The sequence below is a fragment of the Lampetra fluviatilis genome, chromosome 8, assembly GCF_964198595.1.
Source record: "Lampetra fluviatilis chromosome 8, kcLamFluv1.1, whole genome shotgun sequence".
Lineage (NCBI taxonomy): Eukaryota > Metazoa > Chordata > Hyperoartia > Petromyzontiformes > Petromyzontidae > Lampetra > Lampetra fluviatilis.
In genome coordinates, this window is record NC_136282.1 from 6,593,290 (window position 1) to 6,605,297 (window position 12,008).

General features: G+C 45.6%; 1 protein-coding gene across 14 annotated transcripts in view; it reads right to left on the bottom strand.

The window, feature by feature from the left end:
• The window catches only part of PPFIA2 (PPFI scaffold protein A2), a 350,657-nt gene that overhangs the window by 75,741 nt on the left and 262,908 nt on the right, over positions 1 to 12,008 (bottom strand). For 10 of the 14 annotated variants that reach the window (XM_078858950.1, XM_078858947.1, XM_078858940.1 and 7 more), the window contains 3 exons: positions 9,364 to 9,508; positions 7,286 to 7,509; positions 1,738 to 2,002 (listed from right to left, as the gene is read on the bottom strand). In XM_078858950.1, coding sequence (XP_078715076.1) covers positions 1,738 to 2,002; positions 7,286 to 7,509; positions 9,364 to 9,508 — 634 coding nt within the window. The remainder of the gene's footprint in view (positions 1 to 1,737; positions 2,003 to 7,285; positions 7,510 to 9,363; positions 9,509 to 12,008) is intronic. The other 4 variants (XM_078858949.1, XM_078858948.1, XM_078858941.1 and 1 more) reach the window with 1 other exon arrangement.

Genomic DNA, 12,008 nt, shown 5'->3' on the forward strand with positions numbered 1-12,008 from the left:
CTTTAAAGGCCAGCACAGCATACAAATAGGTGGGTGGTCAACACCACGCTGGGCCGTCTTTATCTCCCCAGTGGTGATGTTTACACACCACCCCAGGAATTAATTTAAGGCTGAGTCGACCTTGGCAAGGCCCAGGACTGGTTAAAATATTCACGACTGTTATTGGTCATGAGAGGAAAATTAAAATGAGGTCGCTGGGTTCGTTGTGCAGTGCGCTAACCGCTGCACAGGCCAGCACAAAGCCATAAAAAAACAAAGATCCCCCATGTAGCCTAGCATTAGCGAGCACCTATTAAGGCTGGCATGGCACACGAGGAAGGGGGGGGGGCAACATTACACCCGGTGTAATTAAGCAAAGTATTTACTTCACTTAACCAAGGAGTCTCTAGTTCACTTTCATCTGTTGGAGGCGATAGTAAAAAAAAATGGACATTATTCTTTAAAATATTCCCTGCCTCTGTTAACCCATCAGTAAAAATTGGTACTCCACAATTAGTTGATTGGCAGGCAGGACACGTACGGTGGGGTTAAGTTTGGGTACTCTCACCTCTTCCAAGGAGTCTGTCCAATGTAGCAGAGCAGGCCAAATACCCTCTAAGAGAGGATCTCTAGAGCGGTCTCCAGTGGAGGACCTTCTACAAATAGTGGCCTGAACAAGCAATTGCAGGACTGCACCTTTACCCATTTACCACCTCGACTGAGAGTTCGATTCGGAAATCGAGAGCTCAGTTTGCGACAAGAACCACGGGTGACGCAGCAGCCCTCGAGACCGGCGTTGCGAGCACGTTCCCCACATTGTGAACGCTGACCGGCGACGCGGGGCGCCCAACGCAGACAGCACGACGCTCGCGTGCGAGTGGACCAGGGTGACATTGGTACGAGCGTACCAGGGTGACATTGGTACGAGCGTACCAGGGTGGAACCGGCACGAGCGTACCAGGGTGACATTGGTACGAGCGTACCAGGGTGACATTGGTACGAGCGTACCAGGGTGACATTGGTACGAGCGTACCAGGGTGACATTGGTACGAGCGTACCAGGGTGACATTGGTACGAGCGTACCAGGGTGACATTGGTACGAGCGTACCAGGGTGACATTGGTACGAGCGTACCAGGGTGACATTGGTACGAGCGTACCAGGGTGACATTGGTACGAGCGTACCAGGGTGACATTGGTACGAGCGTACCAGGGTGACATTGGTACGAGCGTACCAGGGTGACATTGGTACGAGCGTACCAGGGTGACATTGGTACGAGCGTACCAGGGTGACATTGGTACGAGCGTACCAGGGTGACATTGGTACGAGCGTACCAGGGTGACATTGGTACGAGCGTACCAGGGTGACATTGGTACGAGCGTACCAGGGTGACATTGGTACGAGCGTACCAGGGTGACATTGGTACGAGCGTACCAGGGTGACATTGGTACGAGCGTACCAGGGTGACATTGGTACGAGCGTACCAGGGTGACATTGGTACGAGCGTACCAGGGTGACATTGGTACGAGCGTACCAGGGTGACATTGGTACGAGCGTACCAGGGTGACATTGGTACGAGCGTACCAGGGTGACATTGGTACGAGCGTACCAGGGTGACATTGGTACGAGCGTACCAGGGTGACATTGGTACGAGCGTACCAGGGTGACATTGGTACGAGCGTACCAGGGTGACATTGGTACGAGCGTACCAGGGTGACATTGGTACGAGCGTACCAGGGTGGAACCGGCACGAGCGTACCAGGGTGGCACCGGCGCCCGCGCGGTCTGCGTCGCGCGCGGGGCTGCGCGGCGTGAACTTGGGCGTGGAGCGGCCACTGACGGGCGGCGAGGAGCTGGCGAGCGACGACCCCGTGAGCGACACGGGCAGCGACGTCCCCCCCGCCGCCGCCGTCGCGCTGTTGCGGAGCCGCGCCAGGCTCAGGCTGTCGAGACTCCCGCTGCCCACGCGCGACTCGATCTCCTCCGCGCGCTGCTCCGTCGACTCCTTCTCCTCCTGGATCAGCCTGGGGGAACGCGCGACATGGTTTCGGGAAGAGCGTCAATGCTGCCGTAGGATAACATGTAGAATCAACATGCATTTGGCAGCTATCAATGTACACTCGTTTGTGGCCCAGGTCACTTCTAAAAAAGAGCTATATAGCCGAGTGGGCCTCATCTGGTGAAATAAAAAATTGTTGGTTATTTAGTTAGTGAGTTGGGATACTATGTCGATTGATAACTGGTGTACCCATTGATACTGTTGGGAGGACGGGGGGAGGGGGGTCTTACAATGTAAATGTAAATCAAACACGTTTCCCTGAGGTTTGATTCGTTGATTGATATCAAACACCATAGAACAATAATTATATCCTAATTTAATTTTATAGAACTTCGAGGAGCCGCGTTACAAAATACCGTTTTTGACAATGTCACAATCTTCTGCCGTGTCTCTCCCTCTCGCTCACTGCTCCAGAGAAGAGACAAAGGGCCATCTCCAATGTCCGTGAAAGCTTTGGATGGTGGATTGCACCACACAATATGAGTCATGTCTGAATGTCCACAATGCTATCCGCACAAATCAACCTTGGCATTTACACTGGAGCCAAAACAGGGGCATAAACGACCCTCTCAGAATACGTAAGATTGGTATATTCACAATTTTCTTATAAATGGAAAGAAGAAATGTTACACCAGACGAGACGGTACCAACGGTGTCGTTTTGCCACCCGGCTGTTGGGATTGCTAATTGCTTGGTGGCAAAATGGGGATTCTGCGCTGATTTTAATGTTAATTTGTTGAGCACTAAGCTGTTAGCTACGCACTTGAGCCCGAGTCAAAAGATTACTTTGGCCTTGCTTTGTGTACTAAACAGATTTCAATCCCTTTATGTACCAGGATTAAAACAATTGCTTTCCTATTACATCTGTCATTTTGAAGGGCCAACATCTATGATGATACGTAGACATTGACAGCTTTAATCACCAATAGAATAATTTTTTATTTAAAATTAATATGGATGCATGTATTTACATGCAGCCACTATAATGCATTAGATTGTAATGCTTGTGTAATCATATTCATTATTTGCACAGCATCAGCACAACAGAACAAATGGCTTTTTTAATGGCATCAGTAAAACTCAGTGAACACAATGAACTGCATTTCACAAAAGAACAGTTAGATTTTCTAGTAATACCTGTACATAAATGACAATCTAAATTTTGCATTGCGAATAACTTCAAAAATAATTAGGTAATTATATTCCAGATATCAACGATTGTTCAAATTGCTTTCCACAATTTTACAATGTTAGCGCTTCCACGGATGCTTACATTTTCTTTTCCTTCGGGATTGCACAGATTCCACGCTAAATCAGGGCTAAAACTCGTTTGGCACAGCTGCGGACGAGGGTTGACGCTGCTCTGCATGCGAGTGGTTCATGGGCAGCTCGGTGGATTGCCCCATTAATAATTTCTCGAGGATCAGCGCAGATCCCCGGTGTTAGATGCCCGGCATGATTAACGCGTGGGATCGTCATCACTCTGCAACGTTCGGTGCACGTTTGCGGGAAAATTAATACAACACGAGCAATCATGCTTCGCTGTGTAAAACGTGCACGGTTTTAAAATATACTGGTTTGGTTTTGAATTTCACTCAATTATAATGATGTTGTACATTATTTTTTTGTCTGGCCAAAAGGTGAAATGTCAGTTTGTCAGCAAGTAAGTTCCCTGACCACTTGATACCGTATCACTTGGCAAGCTAAGTGAGTGCAATGTCAGCCTGCCAGTGGGTGTGTTTAAATGTCGGCCAGGGGGTCAACTCAGCGCATTGTCCATCCAGGGTAAATGAAATTACTATTACTTTGTCAGACATCAACAGTGGTTGCCCTGTGGAAAGAGTAACATCTTTTATATACAGTATATATATACTGTATATAAAAAGATGAAACCCTGTGACATGCTTCTTGCAGAGGGTATTGTCAATTCTTGACAGTATCCAAGACAGAAACAAAATGAACTGGATCAGATATATTTTCAAGATCATGCCAACATAATTCTACACAAATGGTGTATTAACATGATTTAATATGTTCAAACTTTGTAAATTTCTGCACCATCAATCTAACCCCATGTTACCCATGCCAGGCAGATCAAGAACTTTGACATGGCTTTGCTGCAATGACACAGCACTGTGGTTGGCCAGATTTAAAATGCTGCCATGTCCACAAGACAAATCCATTATTTCCCTCCCACTAGCAAGCACATCAGCACTGCAGTCTCAATGTCTTGCAGTGGGATTAGGATACAAATTCCTATCAGCTTGTGAGCAGCAAGAAGCCCCATCCAGGGTTTCCTCTGCAAGAGATTACGCCGGCTATGCATTACGACTCGCTCCACAAAATCACAACAATCCGTACAATCCTCTTAGTCGCTGTTCAACAGGTTTTGACTTATTTCGTCTACAAGCTTAAACCACTTGGGTTTTTTTTGTCACTTCATCAACATCAGCCATGATCTAATCCATTGCAGACTGTTCAGAAATTAAGTGGGCTTGGGGAGGTATGATGGCCGATAAGATGATTAATTGGTGCAATTTAAATTATGTCAATAAATATATTAGCAGTTCAAGGTCGAGAGGTCACCAAGCTCCACTGTCACTGTGCAGTATTCTACTATCTGGCGTAAGGTCTTCCCCCCTGGTCAGTGCATTCTGGGTACCACTCCAATGCCTGTCTTAGCAACGTACTCTTCTTCATCCTGCACATGTGCCCCACCCAACGTGAGCTCGGTTTCCTCATTATATTGACAATGCTTCCTTGGCATATGCTCGTCTGCGCTTACACTAAATAGCGATTGATAATAGAATCATTCGTATTCAAATACACCTGCATGCCCATCAGTTCAATGCTCATGTACTTCCTAGAAAGAAAAAAGATCCCCCGTATAGCCTCGAATAGACTGTTGGGGCAAGTTCTTTCCACGAGCACCTGTGAAGGCCGGCATGGTGCATGAGGGGGTACACTGTGGCACCACACCCAGCCACCTTTGTCTTGCCAATGCACCAGGTACTCATGTCAGAGTCAAATTATGGGAGGCCCACAACCTCTGCAGACATTCGTCACCAACGTTAGCCGAGTGCAAGGAATGAACCCAGGTCGCGGGGTTAATAGCGCAGAGTACTAAACAATACACTACTGCTCCCAACACTGCTGTACTTCATATGGTCACGTGTGCACTGACACATGGCTACGTCAAGACAAGTGAAAACAGAATGTCCATCTTCAAGCCTCAATCATGCTTGAGCCAGCATTCTTTACAGAGCTCTGGAACAACATATTGCACTCTGATCGAAGCAAAATCCTTATCGATGCGTCTCGCAAGATGCAAATGTCAGTAAAGCCAACCATAACACAGCTGCTCTATGTTTAAATGTTGTAAAAAACAACAATGAAATATCTATTTTAAGTGTAATGTCTTTAACACATGCCACAGTGGTGATCATAATGAATTACAAACATGCCTTTGTCTACATTTTGATAGCCTGCGAGTCACCATTGCTTTCCAATTCACACCCCAAAAATACGAACAGATGATTCATAGCTGAGATACCACAGACCGGCTTGAAATAATGTACAATTATGAATATTACAGAGTTTATAGTTTAAATGCTGGTTAGTGAAAGCAGTTCAGAATAACACACTTTCAGACGTCATCATGGCCAAAGCTGCCACCACCTTAGACAACCGGGATGTAATCGGTGTTCATGTAGAATCACAGAGCTCCTTCACTCAATGCTCTGCGATTGCTCTGCTGTCATCTGCCTGCAAGCAAAGCTAACATTTTGTTACACATTGCACTCTTACAGTAGCAGGAAACGTTAAGCAATCAATATACGTAACCGTAATTTTTTTTTTTATAAATGCATGTTTTTAGAAGGCACATTAAACTATACTTATGAACTTATCTGAAGCAATGTCACTTTGCTTTTGAAATATTTTTTATTTAACAAAAGAAGAGTTGTGCAGGCTATACGAAGCGTGCAAACAAATTGATGTGACTGAACAGCCCTTTAAATTTAAAACTACTCTTGGATATAGGGCATATTCTTCTTGGCAGTCTTCTCATATCTATATAAAACAAAGGTCAAAGAAACAAACACAGATTTTTCTGACCAACATGGAACACTGCCCACATGCAGCTTCGGCCCCTCTGGGGAGAGAGAAAAAGAAAATCCCTCGGCGAGCGACTCCTGGGAAAATCATTCAAGGAAACCGCATTCAGGGTTGCATTTATTCCCTGGCTCCAATTTGTGAGAAAATGTCACAATTAGGGCCCCCCCCCTTCCTTGCAGATTTGTGAGTGAAAGCAATCGTGAATGTTTTCCCCGGCAGGGGCCAGTGAAATGTCACCGAATCTTGACCGATGCTTTTGCTTTATGGGGGCATGAGATTGCATGGTGGATATAACATGTCAAAACATGTAAATACATGGTGAGAAAATTTGATGCAAGCTATATATATATCTGTAGCTGATGTATGCAGGCCCTTTGGTATGAGACCTGCTTTGCAATAAACGGTAAAGGTTCAGCCGTGTAATTCAATTCTCATGCCACCACTGGCAGAAGGCCTCTACTGAAGGGAGATGTACAGAGCTCCCCTCGAGGTGACTGGCTTTCTATTCCACACTGGATAGACATCTAGGAATATGTCAAAGTACCCACATTTTTCCTCACCACACGTGACCTGACAGTAAAACAAATGTTGGTGTACCCATTTATTTTGGGAGAAATCCATGCTCAGAATGACACTGAGTGACAGAAAGACGAGCATGGTGCATCAAAGTAATCATGCATACCACAGACATCGTAGGGACACTTAAGAAAGGTTGGCTTGGGCAGCACGTATTGCTAAGGGGTGATGGCTCTTGGACGAAACTGAAGACGGATTGGCAGCCAAAGGAGGGAGCATGCCCAAGAAGCCAACAACCATGGAGATGGGGTGATAAGATTGGTTCACATGCAGAAGATCGATGGATGAATGTATTGCTTCACGAGACTGTAAGGGGAGACAAAGACTTGGGGCGTGGGGCTTTATCCAGCAGTGGCGGGATGAAGTCTGATTATGACGATTGATTTTATCCACCCTTGAGTGATCATGCTCTCAGTCAAACTCCAACCGGGATTTAAATGCGGGTCAGGTGCTCTGACCAGAGGGGGCCACGTGTACAATGCACGTACGCGTGTGCGAGCGAGCGAGCGAGGGAGCGCGAGTGTGCGTGCGGGCAGCCTCGGCGGGCCCGTGCTACCTGATCTCGTTGTTGATCGCGTCGAGCTGCTCCTGCAGCATGAGAGCGAGCGTCTGCGCATCCGAGTGGCCGCTGGGCGACAGGAGGTCGGCCGAGCTAAAGATGGTATCGCGGTCGTCTTCCTGGTCGGACGCCTCCGTCTCGCTCTCGAAGGCCTGGGCGACGCTGGCCAGCACGCCCGCCTGCTGCATGCGCTGCCACTCCTGCTCATTCAGCGTTTGTACCTGGGTACACAGACAGGGCCATATTAGGCGTTATGGGGGCCTAGGGCCGTTGTAGTTTTGAGGGGCCCATTATTTTGTATATTCAATTTCCTGCCTTTTGATGTTTAACTTTCAGCAATGCCCAATGGCAAACACTCGATTTTTTGCTTTGCTTTGGTTATTTCAGTTCTCGTTTTTAAATGGAATATATGAATTGTGAAGCTAAATCAAAGTAAAAGTGGATAAATTATCTTAATTTTGTCACGTAACTCGTCGTAATATATGTAGTGGTGGCATGGCCTCCATTAAATAATTACCTACGTGATGTATCACAGACATATATTACTGCATTTATACCATTATAAAGCTGTGTATATATTTTTGGGGTTCCCTCAAAAATGCACGAGTCCATGGGCTGCAAACCCTAAACCCACTCTATTAATGTGGCCCTGTACATGGGCGTGAGGTGGAGGAGCGAAGTGACGCCGAGATATGTGATTGGCCACATTTGATATAATTTGTAAGATCTTTGGCTCAATGTACGTGTTTCTGCAAGTTTGTTTTGGGTGTTGCACATTGAGATCGATACTTTGTGATGTGAAACAGATTAATACAATTTCTCCTTGATTTTCTTATCTCCGTCATTGTAAGAGAGACATTTTCACCGAAGGTGTTTGATGTAACTGGCCATGATGCTGCACATTCAGTTGTGCACTGCACATTCACATCAATACAGCGCAACCCATTTTTAGGTATCCCACTGACTTATAATGACCCCTCCTATTTTATTCTCAACAGATGATTGGACATTGTGAAAGTGATGGCTCCATGCCTGGGACAAGCGAATTATGAGAGTCATTAAATAATTCGTACGTGTATTGAGATCGGTGCGGAACAAAAGTTTATTCTCTGTAAATTCTCTCTGTTATATTTTAGTGTATAACAAAAATGATGACGATTACGGCCTAAACTTTTTTGGAGCCAAGCAATCCATGAATGACTCAATTTATGCAATTGTCACAGCATGTTATAGCATTATAGAATAGCAAAGCAGAGGGATGAACTTACAGGAGCGTTAGAGTCCAGACAGAGTCAGCAATTCAGACATTAGAGAGACAACATTGGTGAACAACAACGAAAGAACATTACAGATGTTGCATCATTTTGCAAAAAGCATTCTAACCTGAAACATGGATATGTTTTAACATTTTAAACATTTATATACTGGTAAGTTTTCATTTATTTCAATTAAATACCTTGCATTTCCTGCCTTAAGGACATAATTTGGGGAAACAGTAAACAACATTTAATTTCTTTGTTCAAATATTTAAAACACTCTAAAACAGTTAACAGAGTGGAGTGGTGGTCCAGTGGTTTGCACACTCCTGCTTTGAACCAAGCAACCCAAGTTCAATTCCCAGCCATGGCTAACATCAGAGGCGAGAGATATCTGAACTCGTGCTGATCCTGGTCCTGCCCCACCATCGCCCCCCATCACCAAACCGCACTGACCAGAATGGTGGTGTACGGTCATACAACCCCCCATTACCGATATCATATGGGAAAGCCTCCATCTAACACTGGATTGACAAAGCGCTGTATGTACTTAATCATGTTAATGAAAATTGTAACAATGATTCAATGTTGCAATACTATGCCTAACTCTCTCTCTCTCTCACCGGCATTCGTTGCAGTGAGAATATAAATGCACCACTTAGTCAAGATGTACATTTAACATTTTTTGCTTTGGCTTGTGGTGATGCATGGTAAATGGCGACGCTTCAGCTGTGAATTTATGGCCATCCCTCAACTGTTTTCCACTACCGCCCCGTGCCTACCACGTGCTTATTTGACCTCTGACCCCTCCCAGCATACCTTGCCCGGTTCATCTCGCAGTGCTGACAGGCGTCCCTTCTGGCGGCGCAGCACCGCTGAGCTTCCAAACGGGTCTCCTGGTGCCTCCAGAACAACTGATGAGCCCAGCGAGTAGCGAATATCTGACGAGCTACCAAGATGTGACCTTCAAACAAAGGAAAGAGGGCAAACATCTCCACACCTGACACTGAACAGAAGGAATAAAATCACTAAACAACACCATACTCATATATTTAAAAAAAAATATATAAAATAAACATACATTATTCATTGGATCTTATTCGGATAGAACATCGTATTCTCAAAGAGGATTTTGAAGAACAATTGGTGGGACCTTGACCTGCTTAGAGGACGCTCACCCACCACCAGCGAGGTCAAAGGCTGCCTTTCAAAGCAGGGTTCAACCAAGGGGCATACATCACCGGCTAGACAATGCTTAAAGTGACGTAGCCACCCAACTGGCGTATGGCATTGGGTCAGCTTTAAAGGCGCACACATCCACCGTCACTGTCATCAGCGTAGACGTTCATTTTAAAGCAGTCTGCCACTCATCCTTTGAGAGCGAGCACGGGCTTTGAAAATTAACAAAACAAGCCCACTACGACTCTTCCTGTTCTACTCACATATCTAAAGCCCACATTGAGAGTATTTGGAATGCGGTCTCTATGAGAATTAATTTCTGGACAAGGTTATCCTTGGACGCCATTGCAGCCAGATGGATAGCCTACTATTGTAGTTGGGGCGTGCGCCACGGAGCCAGATGGAATGAGATTCTTGGTGCAAACTCGATCACATCCATCTGGTAATGCCGTGGAACATTACAAAAGCATGCACGTCACTACAAAAGGTTTGTGACAATTTGCAAAAGTCGTAACTGCATGCAATTGTCGTGACCAGCAGCTCAAAATGGCAGTCAAAAACGCTCCAAGACCAAAAAAACTACTATTGCAAATAAAATACACACTAAATAATTAGATTGATAAATTATCTTTCTGAATGTATGCTTCGACTTCTTATTTGAAAATATAAAATGTTGCAATAATTATGAATCGATGCACACTTGTTATCAAACATATTTGATTGCTTTCCCTACAAACAATGGAGTGGATTTTCCAATCACAGATTTTATATTGGACTGCACTCAATCCTAAAGTCGCGTAATTCACTTTTCTTGGACACAATGAAAATACTTATCGCTTATCTGATGCCTGTAAGCTGCAGGTTACAAATATAACAAATGTATTCAAATATTAACGATGGAAGACGATCATAAAACAATTTCAAGCATTTTTCTGTCATTTTGACAAGCACGCCCAGGGGTGCGTACGCTCACTACACAATGCATCTTGCCTTGATTGCAGAGCTGCCCCCTCCGCTCCCTTCCCCCCCCCCCTTCCCCACAGCACATTTGCAAAAATGACCGAGATTCATTGGAAAGTTTTAGAGCCAAACAGAGCAACAGCATTTAGTTAAGGTGATAATGTTATTACTTTAAGCGGTTTAGGGGCAGGAGAGCTGCCGAAGAATATACGATCAGAAATTTTATATAAATAATACCGGAGCTGCGCGGGAAATTATATGGTGCTCAGAGCAATGGCACACTTTTATGACAGGAAAAAAAACGGCATATCTAAATTGTATGCCAACACCAAGTTAAATAAAAGGCTTTTCGTATAATGCACGATGCATTTTGTAAATCAAACGAAGTTATCGGCATAGGCTCTGGGTGGTGAAAAGTTCTGGCTGCAGCGCCTTGAGCGCTGTACACAGAACGGGTCTGGTCGTTTGGTCATGAACCATCATGAATGTGGACTTATATTAGGCAATGCCATAAGTAACCATAATGACCACATTACCCGCAATGTGCCCGATCTGGCTACATCTCAGAAGCTAAGCAGGGTTGAAAGTGGATGGTACTTGTGTAGTGACATAGAATGGGTCACTCGGCGCGTAGCGCTGGTTACTGGTAAAGAGCGAGATCGTGGATGTAATCGCCTGGTCTACCAGCAGGGCAGGTGAAGTCTGCCACTGGAGCGCGTGGCGCCGGTTGCTGGCAGTGAAGGGCATTTGAGGATACAGCGGCCGGTCTGCCAGTAGGGCACGTGACAGGCACGGATGTAGGGTAAAGGTGACAGACGGGACACGTGGGGCAGAGCCCAGAATCTTCTGGTAAGTTCCAGAAGGGGGCGTGGCCGAGGGCGGAGACAGGCCACGATGGGGAGAATAAAAGGGAGGCCCCGACGCTGGGTCGGGGCTGCTGCGGTTTGGGAATGGAACCCGTCGTCTTCACAAGTCTTCGTCCCCATCTTCACCTCCTCGTCGGTGTTGGGTCAGGCAGTGTGTCGGCTGTCCTGACCCGTATATAGTTATCCCCTATACTGTGGAAAGTGTCGAATAAACGTGTGTGCCTCCTGCTATTAGTGTCTCTGAAAAGACTCGCTACACTTGTACAAGTGAGTAAATGCCATGCAAAACAGGTGTAATTTTCTTATGTTTTTTCGGTAAAGTCACGTAGGTAAAAAATTAAAATTAATAAAAGTAAAATAAAAATAAAATAAAAATCACGACGTTTCGGAGGCAACACAAGCTTCCGTCTTCAGGTGGAACCGTCACAACACGACAGCTGTTATAGGCTGCTACACGGG